The sequence below is a fragment of the Squalius cephalus genome (assembly GCF_949319135.1).
Source record: "Squalius cephalus genome assembly, chromosome: 14".
NCBI classification, from domain to species: Eukaryota; Metazoa; Chordata; class Actinopteri; order Cypriniformes; family Leuciscidae; genus Squalius; species Squalius cephalus.
Genome location: NC_137135.1, coordinates 26,962,645 through 26,990,543, shown reverse-complemented (window position 1 = coordinate 26,990,543; position 27,899 = coordinate 26,962,645). Strand labels below are relative to the sequence as shown.

At 36.9% G+C, this 27,899-nt stretch overlaps 1 protein-coding gene across 4 annotated transcripts in view; it reads right to left on the bottom strand.

The window, feature by feature from the left end:
* The window catches only part of atp8a1 (ATPase phospholipid transporting 8A1), a 130,227-nt gene that overhangs the window by 61,472 nt on the left and 40,856 nt on the right, over positions 1–27,899 (bottom strand). Inside the window, exons 5-16 of one of the 4 annotated variants that reach the window (XM_079893171.1) lie at positions 25,849–25,894; positions 24,808–24,848; positions 23,566–23,639; positions 20,275–20,344; positions 20,023–20,150; positions 19,491–19,602; positions 19,242–19,407; positions 14,801–14,928; positions 14,336–14,413; positions 12,713–12,801; positions 5,971–6,015; positions 769–841 (exon numbers count right to left, since the gene is read on the bottom strand). In XM_079893171.1, the coding sequence (XP_079749297.1) occupies positions 769–841; positions 5,971–6,015; positions 12,713–12,801; positions 14,336–14,413; positions 14,801–14,928; positions 19,242–19,407; positions 19,491–19,602; positions 20,023–20,150; positions 20,275–20,344; positions 23,566–23,639; positions 24,808–24,848; positions 25,849–25,894 (1,050 nt within the window). Of the gene's footprint in view, positions 1–768; positions 842–5,970; positions 6,016–12,712; positions 12,802–14,335; positions 14,414–14,800; positions 14,929–19,241; positions 19,408–19,490; positions 19,603–20,022; positions 20,151–20,274; positions 20,345–22,778; positions 22,853–23,565; positions 23,640–24,807; positions 24,849–25,848; positions 25,895–27,899 lie in introns of all 4 variants that reach the window. The other 3 variants (XM_079893170.1, XM_079893173.1, XM_079893172.1) reach the window with 3 other exon arrangements.

Genomic DNA, 27,899 nt, shown 5'->3' with positions numbered 1-27,899 from the left:
TACCTACAACTACTTAGGCTGGATGACAGAATAACTTTAAAGTCATTTTTCTCAGTTCTGCACTCTGCGTAGTTACTGCCTTTTTGCTTTGTAGGGCAGAATGGTACTGACATGTTTTAAGATATGTCAGTGCAAGTTGCTTTCAGTTAAAACCGCTCAAACATACATTTTAGTCTGGGACTAGCTTAAGTCTTGTCTGTGAAACCAGGGAAAAAGTCTCACGTCAGTAGAGAATAAAGGCCCGCTCACACCAAGAATGAAAACTATAAAGATAACAATAATGATAACTATATTAGTCTCCACACCAACGCACACTATCATTCTACAGTATTTATTCTAAGCGTGCGCTGAAGTTATGTCATCTACTGCTTTAAATGCTCAAGCTCTTTAAAGCAGGATGGTTTCTGAATGGTTGTCAATGTTTTTTATCGTTCATCAGATGAAAAAAAAAAAATCATTCTGTACCGTTATAGTTATAGTTTTGGTGTGAACTCTGCTATTATTTTCTATATCGAACAATTTCTAACACTATATCTTTATCGTTACAGTGATCGTCCTTGGTGTGAACTAGCCTTAACATTGACAAAAGGCCTAGTTTTGTGATTGTACACTACTAAACACCCAGGTGGGCAGAACAGAGCTGATATGAGCAAGAAAAGAGCCGCGAGGGAAGATAGGAGGTGGGAGCGTGTGGATATCAGAGCCTGTGTGTAAATTTCTGGCTGGCTGGGCATGACTGAGCAGCTGTGATGCCATTACAGTACTTACATGATTGCTTTGGAGGTTTTCCAGTAAGCTGGGGTCATTAAATCCAGCTTCCTCTGTGGACTGAGTGCTGTGACTGCATACAAAGAGAGATATGAAGGAAGACAGAGATAAATACAGGAGCAGGTGCTCTCATTTATAAACAAAAGGGCCATTTTGTCTCCCTTCACTAAAAACAACAATTCTCCATCTGTAGTGAAAATTATCTGAAAAATAATGGAAAATAAACTGTCTCCAATTGCTAAGCATCAGTCTGTTTGTTTATGAAGTGCCATTTGCTGTACATATTTGAGCCCCAGGGGGTCTGCAGGGGGTGCCAATGATTCTTTACTGATTCTTTTCAATGATCTAACTACTGTAAAAATAAAATAAATGCATTTAACTAAATTACATTGAGTTAAAATTAACAAAAGCAACAATTAAGAGGTTGAAGTGTTGCATGCATCTATCAAGTAAAAATTTAATTAATGCACACGTGACTAAGCAACATTTATTTATAACAGATTTTCAATTAAAAGAAAATAATGTTTAGCTATTAAAGCTATTATAAGAGCCCCTTCATCAGGGAAAGCTCATCTTTGCCAAACATTAATATTAATTCCCTCAAATGCCTTGCTCCTTACCTTTGACCCCCAAACACCCCGATTCCCACTTCAACATTAGTACCACATTATTATCTTGCATTTAAAAAAAACCTATCCTCTTACTATTCATGAAACATCTATTTAGAGTAGATGCAAACATCATGTGACCACCCACTGACAATCTAACCAGTAGAGGTACTGAATTTACACCTTGCAGACTACAGCATTTTTAGGAAGGATATTGATCAGTAGGTCTGTGATATACAGGCCATTCAATAGCTCAGTAGTGGACATATCTATAGCCGTATGCTGAACATGACATTTTTAAGAACCAGTTCACATACTATATTAACCCTCTCCCAAGCCAGTGCGGAAAGGACATTTGACCAGAGCATCTTACTGCAGCGGCAGCCTCAGAAATCAGAACCATATAAATCTGACCGTGAAAAGGTTAGGTGAGATTTGCGGCTTCTGGCAAAGGAGTCTGGGGGGAAAAATGTAATGTTTCGCCACACTGGGTTCAGTGTACAGCATTGTTCACCTCACAGGTGCATTATATCAAACATGTTGCAGATTATTGGTTGGTGAGATTCATCTCTTACACTGAAGATGTCATGTTCAGGTAAGGACAAAATCATAGGGGGGTGGGGGAATTGGGGGCATTGTGAAGGAGGATAAAAAAAATCAAATGTATCACACTAAGAGGAGGACATTATGAAACTGGGATACGTGCAGACATGCTTCTTTCACTCACACACAAAAAGGTTCAGGTTTCAAACGTGTTAAAATGCATTGGTCGAACATTAGTCTGAATGTGCAACAAGCAGAAAATGTAGCTCCCGAACAGAAAAGGCCACGTATCATGCAACGTGAACATTAGGATCCCTGCTGCCGTGCTGACGGAGCACTTTGAGCAAAAGCTAGGGCGCATATACACATAAAAATACAATGACACAGCATATTTCACATTACTATAAATTAATTAATGTATGTTTTCATTAAATTGATCAAAAGTGACAGTAAAGGCATTTATAATGTTACAAAAGATCTCCATTTCAAATAAATGCTGTTCTTTTGAACGTTCTATTCAAAGAACCCTGAAAAAAATTGTATCCCGGTTTCCACAAAAATATTCACCAGCAACAGTTTTTAATAAAAACAAAAAGGTCTTGAGCATCAAATCAGCATATTAGAATGATTTCTGAAAGGTCATGTGACACTGAAGCTTTGCCATCACAAGAATAAATTACATTTAAAAATGAATTAAAATAGAAAACAGTTCTTTTACACTGTAATAATATTGTACGATTAAATTTTTTTGAACTGTATTTTTGATCAAATACATTTTATTTGATCAATTAAAATTACTTTGTCACAATGCAATTCACTCAACATGAATGAGCTAGAAGCATTATAATAATTATTGCAATTTTTAACGTCCCAACTAATCGTTTGATCTTGCTAACAAGACTTCAATACAAAATTAGCATGTCACCATTCTGCATTTTTAAGTGTTATTTTCGAGATAACTTTGGCTTAATTAAACATAAGTAATGAGGTCATGTGACAATGATGTTGCATATAACCGTTAGAAATGCCTAACGTTGCATAATGAATATAGCATCACATGCTATTTATAGAAGTAGTAAGCAGTATTCAGAGTAGACTGTGCATGCATGCTATTGCATTCTGAAGACAGCCTCTGTTATTGGTGATCCAAAGCCCAGCGGGACAATCGTCTCCATGGAAACTGAATGCGGCAGTGTAGTTATTGGCCCTCGATGGCCCGATTTTGCTCATTCATTCATATCCCTCCCGCAATCTACTGCAGTATTGAACTATAATGGACTATAACAGATAAACACGTTATTTCTCTCTCCACCACACGCACCACACAGGCCATTGCAGCATATCCTATTACAGCTCCACTGAAAAGTAAGCAGTTCACCATTGTTTAAATGTGTGCATGTTTATGAGAGGGATAAACAGAGTAAACAGCAGAGGTGTAGGGGCAGGAGGCATATGTCAGTGTTGCTTACATAACTCCCACAAGACACATGCAAACACGCTTCCATTGTTCCCCTGCACATGACTTCACCGCTCAAATGAAGCTACAATCCTGTCCTGCGGACTCAATGCTCACAGCTCAGACAAAGACAGATACTGCATATATAGTGCATAAGTTAATGATGAAATTCTCCAGATCTTTTTTCTGGAAAAAACAGACAATTGTTCTCATATTTGGCCACAACAGGGAACCCAGTCCTTTCGGCCATCATTATTTGTTATGTAGGCTATGCTTTTATTCTTGCTTGACACACGCAACTTGTTTACACTCCCAAAATAATCATTTAATAAAAATGTAACTGTGTGCAATTCATTTAAATCTGTAAAACAGAACTTATGACTCAATGGGGTCAATCAACTGTTTGGTTCCCATATTCTTCAAAATATCTTCTTTTGTGTTCAGCAGAAGAAACAAACTCATACAGGTTTGCGGGTGAATAAATGATGACAGAATTTAAATTTTTGGGTGAACTATCCCTTTTAACATACACATTTAGTTAGATAAATAGCTCACTCCAAAAATAAAGATTTCACCTCCATGTCATTCCAAACCTGTATGCCTTTCTTTTTTTCTATGAACACAAAAGATGATATTTTGAAAAATGTGTTTTTTTCCTTACAATAAAAGTCAATGGGGTCCAATGCTATCAGCATTTCTTCTTGTTCATGTTCCACAAAAGAAACTCAATTTCAGGATTCCGCTGCAGAAAGTATACAATTTAATATTCATTATTTAATTTTATTTTACGAAAATTCATTTTCAATTTGTGGAAACATTATTCTGAATTAGGTTATATTTTGAGTGCAATAAAACCCCTACTAGGCTTTATTAGATAAACCTGACAGACTTGCTAAAGATAGATTTTAATATCAATATCAAATGGGCTGGTAAAACATTTTCGAGTTACGAAGATATTCAATCTAATGGACACAACATGACTTTCCATTCTCTCCACAGGAATCCTGCTCTTCTAGGGACACTATAGAGATCTCTAGAGCCCCGTTCACTAAGTGCAAATTGTCCTCATGGGGTCCATGCTGGATATGGAAGATTGATTTAATTTATAACGCCGCTACTGTGACAATGTAAATTTAGAAAGTGTAATATATTAAAAGTAAAAAAATAAATAATAATACTATAATACTGTACATTGAAACTGTAATCAGCATAAATGCAGTAAAGTAAATATTAACAATGTACAGCATTAATGTTATAAATAAATGTAAATAATATATATTTAGCAGTAAGTCTTTATTCAAAATATGATTTAATAAATTTTTTTCTTATTTGGGGTGAAAATTGACCCAGACAAGATTTACCCACATAAAGTGATGTCAGTCAGGGTTTTTGCTTCTCATATGCTCTGAGGGATATTTCAGTAATGTCCAAATGGGAAGTAAAATTTTCAAGCTGGAGCTCCATTTATATTTTATTAGTGTTGTCTAAAATTAATGTGTCTTGAGTTTGGCTGTTCCAGTTACAAGTCATAAAGTGTGTCATGATATGGATGGCTTTCTAAAAGTTAAATCCCAAGGAAAACTGACTCATACGCTGGAGACTGGTCACTAATCTACATACATCACTGTGTTCTTTAAGCAGACTTTTAACTGCAGGTTACACAGGGACAGCAACCATAGAGTAGACTGAAATCTGAAAACGTTTGCTAAATGGCCTAACTTTTGCTATATACAGTGCCTGTCAAAAAAGTATGTAAAGTTGAAACATTAAATTATTTTGCATTTTTTTGAAAAGTCTCTTATGCTCACCAAGGCTGCATTTATTTGATCAAAAATACAGTGAAAACAATAATATTGTGAAATATTACAATTTAAAATAACCTTTTTATATTTGAATACATTTAAAAATGTAATTTATTGCTGTTATGGGAAAGGAAAGCTGAATTTTCAGCATCATTACTCCAGTCTTCAGTGTCACATGATCCTTCAGAAATCATAAAGATAATGATGCTGAAAATTCAGCCTTGACAGCACAGGAATAAATTACATTTGAAAATATATTCAAATAGAAAACAGTTCTTTTAATTTGTAATAAAATATCATATTACAGTTTTGCTTAAATGAATGTAGCCTTGGTGAGCATAAGAGACTTCTTTCAAAAACATATTTTTTTTAATGTTTCAAAACTTTTGACAGTTACTGGGTGCTATATATTTAGCAAAAGTTACACCATAGAGAGAGAGAGGCGCATATATTAAAACTTTAGTCTGTAGTAAACAAGTTTGTGTGGAGAAATCAAAGACAAACTCAGTCTTCAATAGAAAACACCTGTTGCTGTCTTAACCATACAGTACAGCCCAAAACAACAGATTAATTATATTAAATCAAACCAGCACAGCACAGAATATCAGACAACAGCTCCTTCATTCAACAGGAATCTGTCTTCACACTAATTTAGGGTGACACCGTGCAGAAGTAGTCCAATAAACACAACCACATCACAAGAAAAGGGCTCAAACCACATTTCTCACAAGGCAACACAGCAAGAACACATCACAGAAGCATAAAACATACAGCCAATGGTGTTGGTCCTTACCAGTCCTCCTCCGCAAAACTACCATCCTCAACTTCAGCTGCATGACTGTTGGGTGGAGTGAAGAGAGTTACAGACAAAACAGAACCCAAATGACCATGTTTACCCATGTCTGCCTGTGCAATAAATCAGATCTATAGAAGTGGGTTTAAGAGAATTTATTTTTTATATACTCTGAATAGAAAGCAGTGACAATATATTATTATATTTATATGATGTTTATGCTTTCATTAATAAATAATTAACATCAACAGATGCATCTCAATAAATCCCATTTACATTTTGTTAAAACTAATTCCTGCAAACACGTTAAGAAAAGTTAGACCAAAGAAAATAAAGGGATTTTGTGAGAGATGCAAGAGCGTTGATCCAAAACAAATAATTAAGAATGTATTCACTGCAAGGCAAAACTCTAATATTTATCCATACTAATTGTCTAACAAAGAATCAGATTTAATGCAACAGACATCACATGAATTTGAAGGCTAAGGGAGAATGACTAACCAATAAACAGCATACTGTAACTACAGCTAATTAAAGAGCAGAAATCCAAGGTAAGACAAATAATTAGATGAATGCTGGAATGGCTACATTATCTACTATATAGAAAGGCTAAGACAAGCCCGTGCTAGTAGAGGGGCAGTGGATGAATTGCTGGCTGCTAAACCGATTCTGCTGGGATAGGGAGACACAGCCACTGCTGCCGGCTTGACAGCAGAAAATTATTCTTGCATCTTTGCTCAGGTCAACAGATTCGGGCGTTGATGGCTTTGTTAATTGTAATACGAGTGGACACTGGCCTGACCATGTGTTTAAGGACCAGACACTGGTGAGGGAAAAAGTTAGAATGAGCAGAGTTAATATTATGACACAAAGGGAGAATAGCACACTAGGAAAAAAAAAACAAAGAAAAAAAACAATACAGAGTTGTGTGTATTGTAGAAATTGTTTTGAAAGAGCAATGTGCACACAACACAGTAATAACAAATAAGTGCCATGTGTCACATGGTATTAGAAGTCCCAACCATAGTATATAGATTTGTGGGCATGTACCATGCCACATTATTATTTGAAGTTTCCTTTACATGGTCCGTGATTATGGAAATCATTCAGTATCAGGGTATACATCAAAGTACTACGGTATTCAGGTACATCTGATACGGTCAATTTATCATGGTACAGCCATAGTACTTTTTAAATGGGGTTTGTCATGAATGTAGGAATACATAACTTCAGAAAATATTTGTAAGGAAGCAAGGAAAACAAAAAGAAAGAAAAGAGGAAAAAAGAGAGAAAAGGAACAGAAAATTGATCATATAAGAAAAGTGAAGGGAAAAGAAATCGAAAAATGAAAGAAAAAAAGAAAGGAAAAATCTGTAAATGTCCAATGTGCTATTAATGATCCTACGTTGACAAAATATTGCTTGGGTAAAAAGCATTAGCATTGACCCTATTGCTTCATGTGGCGAATTTCAAACCAAAATTATGACTCGACAGAAACTACAAAAACAAAAGACAGGTTGACTGGTCATGCACATATCTGACTCCGTACCATCAGCCTCAGGGGGAAGAGAATTGTTTAGTACGCTGAAACAGAAGAACTGCATTTCAGCAGGGGGGAACAGTACATTTACGCTAATATAGGCCAACACAAGTCCTGCAGGTATTAGACTCTACGACTTCTTCAGCATTCAAACAAAACAGATTTCTGCAGACGGGTGGGACTTGGGTCTTTTAAAACAAACATGGTTTAAAAAAGACAAATGCTAGCCGTGTCAGACCCTTTTGGGTTGTTACTGAGAAAAAGAGCTTAGAGCAACAAGATAGTGAAGAGAAAAGCAATAGGGTACCTGAGAGACTTGCACGAAAGTATCCCTGCAGAACCGCACTACCTCAGCTCACTTCAAACAGACACTCTCAAAAGTACTTGCTAAAAAGGTGGTGCAGCCTAGTTGGTAAAGATTATGGCTGTTAATGTTGCAGGTTCAAACAAGAATTGGAGTCAAGACCAGATCCACAATAGACTTCTTGACTCTTGAGGCCTAGATCCAGCCTTGTCAGTCAAAAACAAAACAAAAAAAACCCTCCACATTGCAATGAACTGAAATCAAAGTTGGAAACAAATTTACCTAAAAGACCTCTAAATTACCAACATGATAAAAATTTTGCTGAAAAACCTGTTGTACACAATCTATTACATGCCTTCTGTCATCAGATTGATAGTTCATACTTTTACCCAGTAAAAGCCATTTTAGTATTCTAAAAACATTCCCCTTCAGGTTGTGATATATGTGTCTGTTTTCTGTGAAATCTGTAATAAATCTTTATGAAGTAAACATAAGAATAAGTTATACATTATATTGTTAGCAATATTTCAAGATGACCAAATATTGGACAGAAGCAACTAAGGTTTACTTGAATACACATATATAATAAAAAGAAAATCATCTGAGTATTTAATACAATACATATATAGGGATATTGAGAAATGCTTATTTGTAGCATTGCATTGTTTTGCCCTCCACAATAAAACTACAGTGCTTAGATCATAAATCATGATAATAAAGATACTTTTTCCATTTCATTTTATATTTTGTCTAAATGTTCCAATTTTTTTTCCATGTCATGAAATCATACCTGACTTTTATTAATTAACTAAAATACAATAAAAAAAATGCTGAAATTACTGCAGCATTTCAAAACATATTTTTAAAAAGTAGAGACTAAGACCAAAGTCACATTTATATTGTCTTGAAAGGTTCAGCCCCAAGTTGCTCCAAAAATGTGTTTGGTAAATTAATATACTTGGCAATTTAGCAGTACAATAATATAAACAAATCATATATATTTTGTTTCTCTTGAAAATGGATTCAGACCCCCTCCTATCACCTGACCTAAATGGGTAATGTTTATCAGATTCCACGTTCGTTGCACAGATGAGATCATGTCTAACCCGAGAGACATTTGGGGGTGGGGTGAGTACAGCTGGACATTTACACACAACAATTCACAAACAATGAACAAAAGAGGCGAAAGCAGCACTCCTGCTACTGCACCATATAATCATCTTGTTTGTCAATCATTCTATGTCTCTGCCTGAGACTACATCCAATGAGACTACACTCTATGCCCCACAACGGTTTCTTCTTAAATCACTGGCATACACACACATGAGATAATGTTATTAGGTAATATGCCAAGCTAGATCCAGGCCACACATGTTAATGTGTTTTTAATAAGTTGCAAAGGAGATGGGGCCAGAGGAGACCCTGATGTAAGCCTATAAATAAGAAAAGGAGTGCAATTATCCAAGACTGCCCAGCTTTACAACCCAAACACAGTTGTGACAGTTCCAAAAGCAAAGAAATAAGAAAAAAAATGATATCACATACAATAATTTCCTCTAGTGCTGAGGGCTAAAAAGCACTTTGGCCATCATGTCTCCATGAAATCTCATTAAATTAATTAACATCTTCAGCCAAAGGGATTTCCTCATTAATTACTGTTCTACTTAACTAGCTGTGCAACGTAACACAAGCGGGGGGGAAAGAGTCATGGGGGGCCAAAACACATCGCACCCTTTTGTGACAATGTCAAATCTTTGTTTTACGTGAGACACATGGCTATTTATGTCTGAAATTAAGACTATGAGGACAGAAAACGGTCCAATGTTGACAGAGACACCAGCATGTGTGCAAAAAAACAAAACATTCAAGTCTAGTGTACAGTGTTGTTATTGTTAACAAAAACTATTAAACATTTTAATTTAAACAAAAGCTAAATAAAATATAAGACAAAAACTAGAAATGTTAAATTAGCTTAAATAAAATAAGTTTAAGTCAAAGATATGATACCTGAGATCATATCAAAACCAACTTTTCAACCTCTTGGTCTGCATATGACACCGGCAGACCAAACCTTTGTTTACTAAATGAACAAGATTGGTTTAAGAGTGTAAATGAACATAATTGAGACACAAAATGATGTGCTGGTGTTATTAATGTAGTCGCTGTGGATTTAGGAAATGCCTTGAGATTTTTTTGGGGTCAATGGGGAGAGTTTTCAATGAAGACATGTGAACGAAAAATCTGAGAAATTCAAGAAATTCAACTCGGACATGAAACACAAAAGAGACATAAAATGCAAGGTCTAGTGGAAAGACGTCAGCTCATCTCAACATTAACACCAGAACTCCAGCATGCTACACTAGCAGCATGTTGGTTTTTCCAGTCCGACAAACATGTCAAGTCAAAAATCTAGGCTACATTTCACATCAAACTCTTCCTTTGGGCTTGCACCAAGTTTCTCCACTCACTGCAAGAAAAGATGTCACGCTTCAAAAACATCAATGACTTGGTGCGGTGGCTGTACTCGCTCCGACGCCCAGCAAGAGGAGATGTGGGGGAAGAGGAGGGATGCATCATCAAACGGGACCAAGTTTATTTGAAGCTGATAAGAGATGGCATCAATATTCAGGAGGTGGAGTACGACTCACTTCTGAAATATACAGTAGCCCAGTTTGAAAAAGTAAAAGAGCTGTAAAACATACTTATGAGAGAATAAACGGCTGACTTCACCAATGGATAAGCAGAGGGATCCCTCCTCTATGTAGAAAGAAATATCTAGAAGAATGGCTTCAGGAATGATGCTGGCTTAGGAGGCATCAGCATTGTAATTTAGCCTGGTGCAAAGGTCAAGGATGTAGAATTAGAGGGTGAACGAATGAGCTTCATACTGCATGACCTTGCTTTGACTTGCTAGTTATATTCTCAAACTTAACGTACGGACGTTCAGACATCATCCTGTTCAAAAGTTTGGGGTCAGTTCATTTTGAATTTTTTTATTAACACATATTTTTTTTTAAATCAACTGAATGCATCTTTGCTGGATGGAGTCAGTAAAGGCATTTATAATGTCAAATCCTGATTTCCTTTTTAGCGCAATTTTCCACCGGACAAAATTGCGATTGTTAACTCATGATTTCTGTTCTGTCTGTGCGCACCAATCTTGCACTTCTATCTACTCCTCAACCAGACCACCTAGAGACTTCGGGTTTTCGGCATTATGTTAAGGAAGGTCTAATCTCGGGAACGCACAAAAAAAATCCAGGAAAAGATTTACTATCTCTTAGTGTTGTGATCCCATGACGTCAGAAAATTGCGCTAAAACACTCACTGAGTTTTTATTACTTGTTTTTTTATCAGTATCCACAAGAATATTAAACAGCCAAACTGTTTTCAACACTAATAATAGAAAATGTTTCTTAAGCACCCAATCAGTATATTAGAATGATTTCTGAAGGATCATGTGACACTGGTGTAATGATGCTGAAAATTTAGTTTTGCCAGGGAATAAATTACATTTTAAAATATACTACAATAGAAAACAATATTACTGTTTTTACTGTGATTTTATCAGATAAATGCAGCTTTGGTGAGCATAAAAGACTTTCCAAAAAAAAGAGAAAAATTTGACACCAACATTTTGATCAAGTATAAAATGGCTAGGAAAATCATCATATAAAATCTGTCAGTGATGATATAATTGTAATATTGGCATAATGAATCGTGATTTTTATTTCTTTGCGTGTTGATTCTCATGCACAGCACACAGAAAACAAGACCAGCAACAAAAGCTCGCCACATATTTTTCTGTGTACCAAATATCAAGTTTGGAAAACTCTAACCTGCAAGTGAACACAGAAGATGACTTTAGACCAATAGAGAAAATAAACATCACAGACTGACCTCTTGGCTCAATATATAGAAAATAAACTCCAAGTGTGACAGGTACCTGAGGTGAGTTTAATAAAGTAAAACCCTAAAAAAATAAATAAAATAATAATCTTTTGCTGCCTTGCAAGCATTAGCACTGGAAATGCAAATATATTTCAACATTATGAATTTAATATTTCCAGTAAGTGTTTTCCTTTAAGTGTCACAATGGAACTGCCTCTTGAATCTCCTGATCTCAGAAGAGTTTTAATTGAGTTAATAGGATTAATGCTGCTCCTAATGCTGGAGCACAGATCATTTAGATTCAGCTCTGATACTGCTGCCATGTGCTTTATTCTCTGAATGCAGAATGTAAAGAGGCACTATTAAGCATGAATGTGAATACAAGGTTGTATTTTGTGATGGTTGGCGTGTCTGTGATAAGATCTAGAGTCCTTGTGCATGTAAACATCCAATAATCTCAGTGCCGTGGCCCCGACGTGACCTTGCCCAATACGCCTCATCTTTCGTAAACTGCTTACCATAAACATCACTGTGATCATAAAATCTATCTGGTGAGAAGGAAAGACAGATATGGAAGAGAGCTATGCCATCATTGTCTCATCTGCCACATGCTGAGCATTCTGATGAACATTTCTTCAAAAATACTCACATAGCATCAGCTGCAGCACAATGGAAATCTAATCTTTCACAACACTTTAGGCTTATAAATACAAATGTGTAAAACCTCAAAATTTTCTACATCTAGTTTTAGAACAGGCATATACATTGCATGCCCCATAAAAACGTCCCAAATTAGACAAATAGTCAACCTGAAACGCTGTGTTCCTATCTAAGCATGTAAAAAAAAGGAAGAGAATCTGCGAGTCCCCTTCTCTGATATTTATAGAATCACTCTGACTGTGCAGGGAAGCATCGAGGCAGCTGCTAACAAGGGAGCTGAGGACAAGACAGCTAGAGCCAGATGTACACTCTACTGATTATGAACGCAATATGAAACAGAGCCTTACCCGTAGGCCACGCCTGCAACTGTGCACTTCTTAAACTGCATGACGTTGCAGGTCAGGGTGCCTGTCTTGTCTGAAAAGATGTACTTCACCTGGTTTTAGGAAAGAGAGAGCAATAAACTACAGTAAATTAGGTAAAAGTAAGCAGACTTTAAGTAAATATATTCAACCCATTTTACTTCCATAATGCAACTTATTCTGAGTGAAACAAAACGACATTTAAAGGGTTAGTTCACCCAAAAATTTAAATTCTGTCATTATTTACTCACCTTCATGTAATTTCTAAACCTGTAAGACTTTCGTTTGTCTTTGGAACACAAATTAAGATATTTTTGATGAAATCTGAGAACTTTCTGTCCCTCCATTGAAAGTCTTAAGCAACTACCATTTTGACGTTTCAAAAAGTTAATAAAGAGATTGTAAAACTAATCCATATGAATTGAATGGTTCAGTCCAAATTTTCTGAAAAAACAAATTGCTTTATATGATGAACAGATTTAATTTAAGCATTTATTCACATATAAACATTCATCAACGCACACATCAGTTATGGTAAATAAAAGCTCAAGCATGTTTACTTGACGTGAGAACCAATGAGGTTCATTCTCGTGTGTTACGCAGCATGTTTGAGCTTCTGCAAAAACCAATGAGGTTCATTCTCGTGTGTTACGCAGTATGTTTGAGCTTCTGCAAGAACCAATGAGGTTCATTCTCATGTGTTACACAGCATGTTTGAGCTTCCACAAGAACCAATGAGGCTCATTCTCATGTGTTACGCAGCATGTTTGAGCTTCCACAAGAACCAATGAGGCTCATTCTCATGTGTTACGCAGCATGTTTGAGCTTCCACAAGAACCAATGAGGCTCATTCTCATGTGTTACGCAGCATGTTTGAGCTTCAGCAAGAAACAATGCAGTTTGTTCTCGCACGTAAAGCAGGTTCGGTTGAGCTTATGTTTTTGAGTTTATGTTTGCTGATCAATGTTTATATGTGGATAAAAGCATAAATTCAATCTGTTCATCACATTAAATGATCGAGTCTCTTCAGAAAATTTACAGATTTATAGACTAAACCACTCAATTCATATGGATTACGATCTCTTTATTAACTTTTTGAACCGTCAAAGTGATAGTGGCCTGTGACTGTGCCTATTGATTTCATTAAAAATATCTTCATTTGCGTTCCGAACAACAGCCGTCTTACAGCTTTGTAAAGACATGAGAGAGTAAATAATGACAGAATTTTCATTTTTGGGTGAACTAACCCAACTAGCCAGGAATTAACTCAACAGCAAAAAGTAGGTCTTTATTATATTAACTGGCATTAGGATGTATTCCCTAATAAAATCCTGATAACTTATATTATGACTGATAACTGATGAATAGAATATAGTAAAATTAGATAGTAGATAGTAAAAATCTGTATTATTTTATTTGAATAAATCTAATAAAACACATAAGTCACAAAATGAATAATTTCAAATGCTTCAAGTGAGAGTTTTTAAAGGTTAACTTTAAGTGATTGTTGGATGACGGCAAAGGTAAATCAAATCCAAATATTAGTTTTCATTTTTCATTTTCATTCATCGCCTTTTGTTTATTTCTGAAATTGAGGACAAGCAGTACCTGTCCCAACTCCTCATTCAGGTTTGATGTCCGGGCCATAGCTGGTGTGTTGGTGGCTTCATACAGCATGTCAGTGTCCTAAAATACAGTGTCACCAAGCAGAATGAATATTCACAACCATTTTTTATTAATACCTTGCCTTGCCATCTGGACTCCAAAACATGACTAACACTTTAAAATGATAGTTTAATACTCTGTCAATCAAAGCAACCTCGACTCAAAAGTCTTGCCATTCAGTGGGAACTCAAAACTCCACTGCATCTAAAATCAGTGTCTGTGTGTTTTAAACGCCCTGCCCTAAATCCAATTTTGGCATCTTCATATGGGTTATTTTGATAAAGCTCCACTTTCGTTTTGGGCTGTGAAATTTTCTGGGATTGGCCCTGGAGGTTTAAGCAGTCTGCATTTCAAAGACAGCAGATTCATCAAGCAGGAACAGCCCCCGTGGCTCAGACTCGCACTCACCCAGTTGATGAAGAAAGCCTGGACGAACTTGATGACCTCTAGAGTCACCAGAAGACTGATGGGAATCAAGTTGTTGAAGAGGATGATGAAGGTGAGGAAGTTCAGGCCAAAATTAGCTGCTCCACCATCTGGAAAAAGAAGAGCGAGGGAAGGAAGAGGAAAGAGTGGAAGTGAGGTGACAGACAGGTTTCTGAGCAATGAAAGGCATGATGGGATGGGATGGACTGGGGAGGGAAGATGGAAGGACAATGCCACAAGCTCATCTGGTCTAATTTGCAACGTTTCCACAATGCCCCACTAGCGTTGTGCGAGCGTTGTGCAAACACTAATCTGAGCAAATTCAACTCTTTCAACCAATCTCTCCGATAAGACTCTAACCTACAAATTTACATTCAATTCTCCAATTAGGTCTCCATTAATTAGTAGCTAAACTGAGACTCGAGTCTTTGACATCATAGCAGAAGCCTTGGCAATATGGGCAAACTTCAAAGCAACACATTATCCCACAATGCACTGGGGTGGGTGATCATGATTTCCGATGATCACCAAATTTAACAAAGAGAGCAGCACAAAGAGAAAAAAAGTGTAATCGATAAAAACAAGACCACAGACACAAGACAGCTCAGACATAGAATTAAAGTCAACATGAAACAACATTCACAACCCATTTTACTTCTAACCCTAACTGTTCAAATGATAGGGGTCAAATTATTTTATTAAACACTTCAATTCAACAAGGACGCACTTTAACATTTACAATGTTACAAATGTTTCCTATTTCAAATAAATGCTATCCTTTTTTGAACTTTCCATTCAACAAAGAGTCCTAAAAAATATGTATCATGGTTTCCACAAAAATATTAAGTACCACCTGTTTTCAATATCGATAATAATAAATGTTTCTTGAGCACCAAATCAGTATATTAGAATGATTTCTGGAGGATCACGTGACACTGATGACTGGAGTAATGATGCTGAAAATTCAGCTTTGACATCAAAAGGAATAAATTACATTAAAATATATTAAAACAGAAAAAGATAATATTTCACAATATTACTGGTTTTCCAATCAAATAAATGCATCCTTAAGACTTTTTTTCAAAATAATTACCATTCAAAAGGTCTGTAAGATTTTTTTTATTGTACCCATAAAATAAATAGTTTGGCTATTGGTTAACATTAACCACTGATGAAATGGTGAGACTAACGTGTTTAAGTAAATGGGTTTAATTTTGATTTCGTGTTGACTTTAAGTATTAATAAAAAGCTTTACCTGGGGGGGAGGGGGGTCCGCAGAATGCAATAATGCTCTTTCTGAGCAGTTAGGAGGAGAGGGAGTGCTTTCCCATACAGAATCATAGAACTAAAGAGGCTGGGCAATCATACAACTGCTATTGGAACTGACTCACACAGAGAGGAAGAGGATTTGGCTAGTGGTGGGAAGGAAGACAATCAGTTTGGATGTTTCAATGTAAAGGAGGGGGACTCAGTCCAAAGTACCTTCCCATAATATGAAGCCGAAAAGAGAGATGTGACATTTAGAGATATTTCAATAATTTGGAAGGTTTGAAACGGTCTCTTGTTTGTCGGTTGAAGAACACCTTTCTTGTTGGAAGATTTTGCTGCACTGGAAATGTACTACTAAGCACTACTAAAAGTACATACTAAGTTAAACAACTTATTTCTTGCTTGACTGTTGAACAGTCATCTAGTCTTAAAAGACTCTTCTAGTCCTGTTAATTATTGTGAAGCTGGTTTGAAACAATTTCTATGTATAAACCGCTATAAATATGAAGGTGACTTGACTTGAATTAAAGGTCAAAAACTACACCCAACAAACACCAAGTCAGCAATAAATCCTTTCTCTGCATTCAATACAAATTAGTTTAAATGAGACAAAGGCTAATCATTAATATCAACCAATCTGCACATGCTCACAGCAGCATTCTGAAGCAGTGGAAGATGCAGCACGCATCTCTCTAAACTACTGCAGGTCCAGTGACATCAGTGCAGCAAGGAGTCGCGCTGTAGGGTCAGCACTTCTCAAGACACCCGTCAGCATTTGTGCAGCACAAAACCTGCTACCTGTTATTTCATGGCCAGGAGTTCAGCATGGGTGACTGTTGTTGCAGGTGGTGTGAATGCATAACAAACGACTGCAGCTCAAGTGCTCCAGTCCACAGCTCAATCTGCATAGAGCCATGTGCATTGGTTTGGATACTTACTGGGACAGAAGCCAAAGCCAAAACATCACAGGGGTTCAAAGTCAAATGAATTATTTATTATGAATAATTACTCATCTGCTTGAAGTGTGCGATGCTTAGATTAATGAGTGGAAGGTGTGTGTTCATCGCCCTCTGTGTACGCCTGCAAACCCAATCTGGAAGCCTTAAAGCATACTGCATTGTTTTCACCTCTGGGGATGAATCCTATCCTGATGTCCAGCAGAACAAAACCAAACAGATGCAATCATGCCCAAGAGGTCAAGAGTTGGCTGGTTAGCCTGACCCAGTTAGTTTGCAGATGTTGTAACTACACCATCTTGCTGCAGAAAGCATTTTCTCCATTAGCATCAATTTAAAAGTAGTTTTCGAATTTCTTACTTGTGCAACTAGCACTGAAATGAATAGGAATACTAAATAGATACACTACCATTCAAAAGTTTGGGGCTGGTAAGATTTTTAAGTGTTTTTGAAAGAAGTCTCTTATGCTCAGCAAGGCTGCTTTAATTTGATCAAAAATACAGTAAAACAGTAATATTGTGAAATATTATCACAATTTAAAACAATGATTGTCTTTTTTTTTTTTTTTTTTCTGTGATGACAAAGCTGAATTTTGAATGGTAGTGTAGTTCCCTCCAGGTATTATGAGCCATCTTGATCATACCTCTGACTGAAGAGCAGGAAGTGTCCTTGGTTTATATTGTAAATATGACCAGCAAAAGCATGTAAACAAGAAATCAATGCCACCTCTCGCTTTTACGGCTCCACTAGGACGGCAAACAACAAACATAGAAGACTAAGTCCCCCTCCCTTAGAATAATAATCAATTTCATGATGGATACCTGCTTTATGACCTCACTGTTACCTCACATGACGCCCAACATCATTGATATTTCCTTTACAAATGATTGCGGTGGATGTGAATAATTACAGATGTAACCCAGCATTCACGGTGGTGCATCTCAGCATTTGGCAACATTTTCAAAGAACTCACAGAGCATACCAAGTAGGGAACCGTGTAGGCCATAAAACAAGCTGCGATCGATTTGGACACAAACAGCCCCTCCTATTTAAATCAAGAATAATGATGGTGGTGACATGTTAATCAATTTGCAAGTGGCTCCTGACGTAAATTTAACATTTTCGCATCTCGTTGGTGTGCAAAATTGTCTATTTTTCTCTTTTTATCAATCACCTGCGATGCTCCAGGCACACAACAGATGTTCCCATCACTATTCATTAAAATTTAATGGCAGTGTTGTATTTCTTAATATCGAACTTTTACAATCCAAACATTAAGCCTATTAGCATGGATTTGCTCACCTCCTCCAGAGCTGAGCCTTTTCAGCCTCGTCTGTCAGCACCAGTAAAACAAACGCAGCAGAACGAGGAGGAAGAGGAGGAGGTGGGTAAGAGGAAAAGGGGGGCATTTAGAAAATGTCACGGTTTGACCTCCAGGGTCTTCTGTTTCTACACGGGAATACATTTCAAACTCTTGCTCTGACAGGGCCCTTAGGTAACTTGCTCCTCTCCACGTGTGTTTCTTTGGGTCCGAGGCTTACTGTCATACCTCATTAGTTAGGCACGAGCAAAAGGACGCTGGCGTGGCCGAAGCCTGAGCTTGCGAAGTGTTTAACGTGTCACCAAAATAAAGGAAGGGGAGGCACGTTTTTGACATCAGGCATTAAGAGGGTCTACACAGTGTAGAGCTGGAGGGGAAAAACCTATCATTGGATTCCTGGTGTGTGTGCAGTCCTCTGCAATTACCCTCTCAAAGTAGGGCAACCATATAAGTGGCTTCGGTAGCTTAGCAAAAGCTGAGCTTCAGTTAGGGGTTAGTAAGGAGGGGTCATTCACAGATGGCCAAGGGTTTTAAATGGTTGTTACCTGGAGCTGTTAAGAAAATGACAACAACAAAGAAACAAAAAACACAAACCAAACAGAATGTTAGAAAGGAAGCTGATAACAGAACGAACGAAAAATAGTACAGCAGCGTTTGTGATATTCAACCATTTATACATTCACGTGTCTATGCATATTAGAACTAAAAGGGAAAGATTCTCCTTTCCCTTTTTATTGACAAATATTCACATATGCAATGCATATTTGTTGCATGTTACATATAGGGAAGACAAAAATTACTGACGAAAAAAATGAAAGCACACATAGACGCGCAAGCGGTCTAGCATGACAGAAGGAAGGGGGGGTCTGGTTCTTACAGTTGAGATCCATGTACCAGGCGTCATTGCCGTACTGATACTTCCAGATGGTCTGGCCGATGGAGCAAACCAACGAGATGGCCAAGAGACAGCCGAAAAGCACGAGGATCTGAAAGTTGGTGATGCGCTCCACATTGGAAAGCTTCAGAGGGGGGCGTGTGGAGTTCTAGAGGACACAAATCATCATGGTTTCTCAGAATAAAGCTGGATTTGGGATATGACTAGAGTGGACTGAAACGGACAACTCACCTGCATGAGTTTGGTGTCGTGTCCTGTGTAGACCACGATACCGTGCACCCACTGCGTGTTCCTGAGTTGAGCTCCTCGCGGCAAGATCTGATCAGGACCCAGTGGTAGAGTGCTAAATATGGAGCAAAGATGACAATTTGACTATTTCGCCATTCGACAACTTTAAACAATGAATACCACCAAAAACATTTAGCATAACAAAAGGAGAATGTGATGTTTGATACAAATAACTGCACTGAGGTAGGTTTAATGAAAACACAACAATTTGTAATTTTGTATAAAGTACAGCTTTGTTCCTCGCTAAACATCAATACACTTTTAAACCTGCCTTTAATAGTCTGCCTCGAAAGTACCAGGGAGTCATTTTAATTTTTCAACTTTGATCGAATCCATCTTGCTGAAATTAACTTGTCTCATGCTCATCAATATTTCAGACTAATAAAATACAAGGCTGAAGTCAGCCTCAGCATTTCTGCTTTTTTTTCTTTCACCTCAAGCCAAATTTCACAAGGCAATTTTCCTCTTCTCTTACCTGTGTCCATCCAGGCGAATATTGCCCACAAACTCATAGAGGTGTCTGTTGGGACTCTCACATTCCATCCGTCCGGAGAGACGCATCAGACGGTCAATGTCCTTAATGTCCGCAGTGATCTGCAGACCCTGAGTATAACAAAAAACACCCATTTTTACACAAAAAGTAATAAAATTCACACTGATGAACTAGCTGAAATGTAGAGTATCAATAACAACAGCAGGTATAACATGAAAAGAAAAAAGAATTCACCTGTCTGATCTTGAGATTAGTTTCTCCATCCAGATTTGAGGTCTCAATATAGCACATTCCTTGAGGTTCACTAGGATAAACAGCAATATTATGGGGGAAAAAAAATTATTACTTATGGCTCTACCATAAGAATGTTTTGCAGTTTAATTAACTATATGAAATACTAATATAAAGGTATACACTACCGTTAAAAAGTTTGGGGTCAGTAAGATTTTTTTCTGCATTTTTTCCAAGGACACATTAAATTGATCAAAAATGACAGTAAAGACATTTTATGTTACAAAAAAATTTCATTTCAAATAAATGCTGTTCTTTTTAACTTTCTATTCCTCAAAGACTACTAAAAAGCATTATGGTTTTACCAAAAAAAAAAAAAAAAAAAAAAAAATAATAGCGTATTAGAATGATTCAAAATTCAGCTTTGCCACCACAGTAGTAAATTAAATTTTAAAATATATTAAAATAGAAAAGTTATTTTAACTTGTAATACTATCTCACAATATTACTGTTTTTTAATCAAATAAATGCAGCCTTGGTGAGCATAACTTTTAAACGGTAGTATATCTAAAAAAAATATCATGTAAAACAACTACATGACATTGATCAAAAAATATGTAACTACATCAAGTTTAATATATATAATTAATATTAACTAAAAGTTGGGTCACCTCATACAAATCTAAACAGCTAAATGAAGCCCTATAATCAAAGATGCTTTGTTTTCAAGAGCAAGTAGTTTTTTGTTAAAGTTGTATGCCATTATTTATTTCAGTAAGGAAAATCCACTGGACAGCATATTTCCCCAAACTGCATAAAGCATTTTAGTACTTGGACTGAAAACGAAAAAATATTGCTCTAATGGGACACCCTCAGAACCTTCATTTTGAACTCATTTGGAAACTTTTAATCAATGCATCTTTGTTTATGGCCATGCATTCTGCTGTTTTTATTTTTAGTGACATCCTCCACTTGCAACAAAGGAAAGATGCAGCACATCAGACAAATGAGCATTCAGCATTAATACAGAGAGGAGTAAAAGCAGGATAGCGAGTACACAGGGGCAAAGCTGTTACACAAAAAGAGTGTGAAAAAAATGAAAAGAGTGTTCTGCTTTGGGTCTGTACAAAACAAAAATGGATGTCAATAGTCCCCACCAAAACGTCACATTTATATGAGTGAAAGAACACTAATATTATATCTCAGATTTGGTGTACAAACAATGCAAGTTGCTATAAAGGTATATCACAATACTGTACATTGTGTTGATGTGACCGCATGCAGAGAGTCAAATCAGAGTCCGAGCTCCTGCTGAAGCCATGCATTGTGCAAACAGCTATGACATTTACAGTCATTCAATGGGCCTTTCTCCAGCTGTGTTAGAGAAGCGCTTTGTTTTTTCTTGTGTGCACATGCTGAAGCATCTCCAGCATAAAACAAAGGACTGTAATACACAACTGTCCGATTAAAGGAAAGGGCTTCATCAGTATTTTCTGTTGGGAGACGAACAGAGCTGTCCTCTGAGAAATTTGTGCCCAGTCAACTCATTTTTAGTGCTTGAATTTAAGAATCCCGTGCCTAACAGTGTTATAACAATGATCTGAGTTTACGGAGGCGTGATATTGTAAATATGCCATTTTATTCCACAATTACCAGACACATGAGCTGCGTCTCATTTCGAAGGCTGCGTCCTCCGGAGGTCGCATTTGTAGGCTGCATACGTCATTGAGACTTCATTTCAGTAAACTGACCGCTACAGTACATTCCAAAGTCATTAAGAAATGACAACAATTTATGCTTCACTAGAAATAACAGCCAATTTTATAATGGTTTCTGTTCTGAAATAAGACATTTTTTATGACATATGCAGCCTACAAATGTGACCTCCGGAGGACGCAGCCTTCGAAATGACATGCAGCTATGATGTGGCTGGCAATATACTTAATATACAACAAAGCATATTCAGGATCATTTTGCTGGTGGTATTAAAATAAATTAAATAAAACAGATTTCAATGCACTTTTTATTTGGCCATTAAGTTTCCTAAAGACTATTTTTGTGATCCATTTGCAAGCATGAGCCTTAAAAAATGGTTCTTGCATTAAAATGTTTTAGTAAAATAGTCATATTTTTACTACGCTGATGTACACGATATACTGTATATATGCCATAAAATATTACAGGTCTTAACTCCTAAATATACTGTACATCGATATAACTATCAAAAATGTTTAAAGACTGTAAAATAAGTTTTGAATACAAACAGAAAAATGTATATCACCCAGCGCTGAAACCCAAAAATATCAATCAGAGCATGGCTAAAAATAAAAATGGCATAACTAAGAATAACATCAAAAGCTGATAAAAACAAAAAGCACACGGCAAAAAAAAAAAAAAAAAATGAAGAAAAAAAAAATGGAGAGAGCAAAATATTAGAGTAACAGATTCTTTCCACCTGTGCACCCCCTTCCCACGAGACCCACATGCAAACCGGAGCTGTTCCTGACCTGGAGGACAGAAGGATGAGGTCGGCTGGGAGGTGATCTCCATTGGCTGCTCGGACTACCTCCCCTACCGAAACCTTCATTTATACAGCAGCCGGTGCAAGGGGAATGATATGAGTGAAGTCAGGGGACGGTTGTTCATCACATGAGGTGGGAGGGGAGGGTGACAGGTGGAGATGAGAGGAAGGAAAGGACGTACGATGGATAGAGGAGGAAGAGCACACAGACCAAGACAGGGAAGAGAGACACAAACACACAAATGTTTAATTTTTACAGAGGAAAGAAAACACAATGTCCACTGCTCAAAACCCATTCAAACCAAGCTAAACCATCAGTAAAGTGGAGGAAAAAACAGAATTAAAATTACTGTTATCTGTACTTGATATACATGTCTGAAAGACCCTTGAAACTTTGGGACAACTCGAGGCAAATGGCAAATGGATTTTGACAGTGAAGAGGATAATGCTGAACAATGTCATCAGGTCAGTATTAATCAATAAGCAAACATCCGCAAAAGGAAGTGTTGATTTTGACTTATTCAACTCATTAAAGAACAACTCCCCCAAAAATGATAATTCTGCCATTTATTCATTCTAAACCCGTTTGACTTTTGGGTGTGGAACCTAATTTGATACCATTTACAGTATAATGTCACTGCATTGATTTACTGTTGGGCCTTATCTCAGGGTTATCTTATTAGCCTATTAATCATCACTTCCTTTGGCTGTTGAGTGTAAGACAGGGGCATAAGGATGGACAGGGTCCCTTCTGATGACATGGACTCGTCTACCTGGACGACAGCAGTATAGCATCTGCTGGTATGAAATCTTTGCCATTAACTTTAACTATGTCTCCAACCACAACCTGTAAGACACAAACTAGTTGTCAATTCAAAATCTTTAAATCAAACTAGCTGCCACTGGCAAAAGCAGAGAAATAATATATTACTAGAGCAAATACATCTGGCTGACACTGGCAAGAAAGATGCACTCATATTTGATGCATTTCACATATTTCATTCAGGAAGTGCTTGGATCCATACACAAGCCCTCATTTGAGACTATCATTTAAAATGAGGCCATTTCATCAAAAACATGTGATACAAATAAACAACTGATCTTTTTGGATTTGCATTTTTAATCATCTTATTAGCCATAATCCAGCAGGAGGACGCTGCTTCATAGCTGCTATTTTGATTCGAAGTGGAGGGCTACTTAAATATGCACAAGTTGATATACCATATATAGGTATATTAAAAATGCATTGTTCATTCTGTGCACAGTAATTCAAAAGTGTGTCAGTGTGGTTTCATAAAATGATGGGCGACAAGAAGGCTGGCTCCATAAAATTGTTTGAATATTGATGAGATGACAATAAAATTAGATTTAATGAGAACTAAAGCAGAAACCTATTTTACTTAATTGTCCATTCTAGCAGCACTTAGAAGAATTGCAGCTTCAGAAAATAATATACTAAAGGAAGCAACAGTGAGAAGTCATGGTTGATGACATCACATCCTATTCTGTGACATTGTGAGGTCATCAGAGCACAAGTTAATGCCCTCTTGCAGATGTGCACTAATATAGCAAACCGTAATGAGTGCCCAGTCACCAGGTAATTATATCTCCAGCCATTTCCTTTTGCCTTATAATTGTAATTATGGACTGCGTTTCCGTCAAGGTAATTAGCTCTACTCTCTATTAACACATTAAAAAGCTGCTCTGTGTCTGTCTGTATTAAGATCTCTATGGTGACTGCACTTTAGCGGCAGCCTGGCTAGATTCTACACCGTTGCCTCAACCAAAAATAGAGAGTTGAGTATCAACAAAAGAAAAAGAGTGGAGAGGGAAGTACCCTCTACAGAAAACACCAAAGCATTTGTTTTTGAAACCAAACCTGCTCTGGGTTTCACCAGAGGGCATCTTTATATGCATACTCCACTCTCACTCTCTTTCTAAGAGTACGTCAACTTGTTTTCATTCTGGAGCTCATTGAAGCAGTCGGTATGAGGGAACACCATCTGCTGCAGTACCTTCTCCCAATGTACAATCTCCCAAGCGCCGTTCCTCAATACTGAAAGAGAGAGAAAGAGGAATCACCAACAGGAAAGGCAGTATATAAAGAAAAGAAAGACCGAACTAAGACACCATGACACTATGGGTGCTTCTCAAATGGAAGGCTGCAAATCTCGGCTGCCACATCATCAAACTTCACTGAAGGCCAACTCAATTTGAAGGATCCTTGAAAGGCAGCCTTCGTTTCGCGTCCTTCATTCGGCCTGTTCTGAAGGACGTATCGGACATATCCTTTGCCGCCTTAAATCATCCACATTCCAGCTGGCACATATTCAAATTCACGAAAAAAAAAAAAAAACTGAAGGAAAACGAGTCGGTACTGAGCTCGTCTGAGTTTATTACGAAATCTAAGACAAAAATTATGTTTTCGAACAAGAAATTATAGATGTTATATTTTGTTTTGCTGTAAATTAATCACTTAACACTTAACTCCCAATAATGTAAGCCACTGGGATACCACATACGGTTGTCATTCACGGTACTGTATTAATAAAAAAAGAGTTAATATAAAGATTTGTAATACAAAGTATTTTTCCAAATTGAAGTTAAAATTTTCGTGCGGTGACCACGGGGCGGAAACATTTATGACGTAGCATTGCACACTTCCTACCGTCTCATTCAAGCGTTTAATGCTGAGGAGGACTCTAGCCTACAAGCCTCCGAAGGACTGGACTAGGAAGGACACAGCCTCAGTAGAAAGCAGCCTTCTGTCTGAGAAGCACTCTGTATATCAGCACTTCCAATAGGGTCCTGGAACCATTTGTTCTCGTCCCTAATAACTTAAGACTTCTTTGACCATTCAATTGCTCTCTAGAAGAAAAATGTATTAACTAGCTCATGCCTTTAAGGCAAACTAACGCTACTGCCTATTTAAAAAAAAAACAAAAAAAACGTCCCATCTCAACTTTGTTTCAATAGGAAATCAGGGAAGAAAATTGAGCTAATCAGACAAATATATGGGGTTTTAAAGAAGACCAATGAGCAAACAAATGTCTTACCTTGTGTTTCTTTCTTGTTAACAACATTATCAGCTTTGTGACGTTTCTGAAAACAAACATAAAAATTCGAATAAAAAATAAAATAAAATTAGCCTCACCTGATAAAACTTAAATAGTTTTAGATAGATGGACATGAATAGATTAGATTCAAGAGAATAGATTCTGAAAATCCCTAAATATCAATAATAAAAGTATACTATATTGGCTTTTACAAGCACACAATTACTACCAGAATGTAAATACAGAATGCATTCAACACAAAGAAAAAATTAAAACCTCTTAGAAAAATAAATATATTTAGCAAAAGAGTGATGTTTTACAGGTATAATGATCAATAAAACTGTGCTAATCGAAAAGAGAAGAGTCTGTTGAAGCACTTTTTTCTGTCCCAGATTACAAGAGATGTTTGACCTGCTTTAAACTGAACCACTTTAAGTGAATGCAAATGAGTGAGAGCGATCTGAAAACCCAGATTAGCCTCTAAAAGCACAACATACTGTATACATCTGTGCTCTTGCCTCCAGTGCTCTCTGATTGCCTAATTATCCTCCTGGCCAACACTGGTAAAATATGTCCTTGTCACCTCTATTCATGCAGGATGACTGGTTAATATGCTGTTAGGCTTTTATTTAGAACTTGATGCATAAAATAACTAAATAGCAGAAATGTAAAATAACTAAAACTGAATATCAACCGATATATATAAAAATCATTGCAGGCTGCAATTAAAGAGACTGTATCTCTCCCGCCTTTTTCCTTTCCCTTTATCCCTTCTTGCATCTCTCTCAAATTTATATTATATTAAAAGGATATGAAATGTGACAGACAGCCTCATTCATATTACTGGAGAGCTTAATGAGCGGCCCATGTCACATGACCTCCCCTCAGACTCTGCAGGAGGAAGAAAAAAGTTCTCAGGTCTCACATCCCATTCATCATCCAGATCAGCTCTGGTGCAGTGTTGGATAACTCATTCTTTCCCTTTCTCACACTCTCCTCAGTTTCCATCTCCCCTACTCTTTCCTTTACCACAACAGAGCAGAGATCAGGCTCTGTGGAGGGAATCGATGATTTAATTATGCATCTAATCTAACTGATGGCTTGTCTGCAGTGAACATAAGAGCAAGAGGAAGGAATACGTAAGAGTAAAACAAGGCCCCAAAGGGAAGAGGAGACAGCAGTTTGGGTTTGTGGTAAGATGCAGCACCAAATCCCAGCTGGATTAGCAGAGTACGGTGGGGTGCAGCTGATAAGCAGGCCACGGTGTGGAGAGCACTGGTGCGTCACCTCTTTGTTAGACTCCGTCTTTGTTAGAGATGCCGGATTATGACGAGTTAAGGATTATAGCAGAGCCTGCTGGCTTCTTTTGAAACTCACATAAAAAGACACAGTAAGAAAGTACCAAACAAAAAGTGTGACTTTAAACTAAACTACACATCTGTTAAGAGTAATATACAATTTTTTATAAATTAATTCTTTTAGTCAGCAAAGATGCATTCAAATTTATCAAAAGTAACAGAAATCTTTTCTCGATGACACGTGTCTTTACTATTTCAATTAATTGTTGTTCTTTTGAAATGTTTATTAAGCACCAAATCAGTAAATTAGAATGATATTAGAATGCATGGATGCTGAAAATTCAACAGTCATTACAGGAATAATTCAAAACAGATGGAAATACAACAAAGTTAAATTTACAACAAAGTTATTTTAAATTGTCATTAAATTTCACAATATTACGGATTTTACTGTATTTTTGTTCAAATATATCCAGCCTTGGTGAGCATAAGAGACTTCTTAAAAAATACAAATAAAAAATAAAACATTAAAAGGTTGAGTCAATGACAATTTAAATTTTCTGCTGAACTATTCCTTTAAATACCAAAAACAAACCATTAAAGTCTGAAAGAAAAGCTAGCACTCGGAGTAACAATAGAAGCCATTTTCTCGCCTTATGGGATACCTCTAAAATACAAGAGCTTGTTTTTACTTGAAGGGGGGAAAAAAGCAAAGGTCATCTGACCATTCACAGCAGAGCGGTACATGACAGC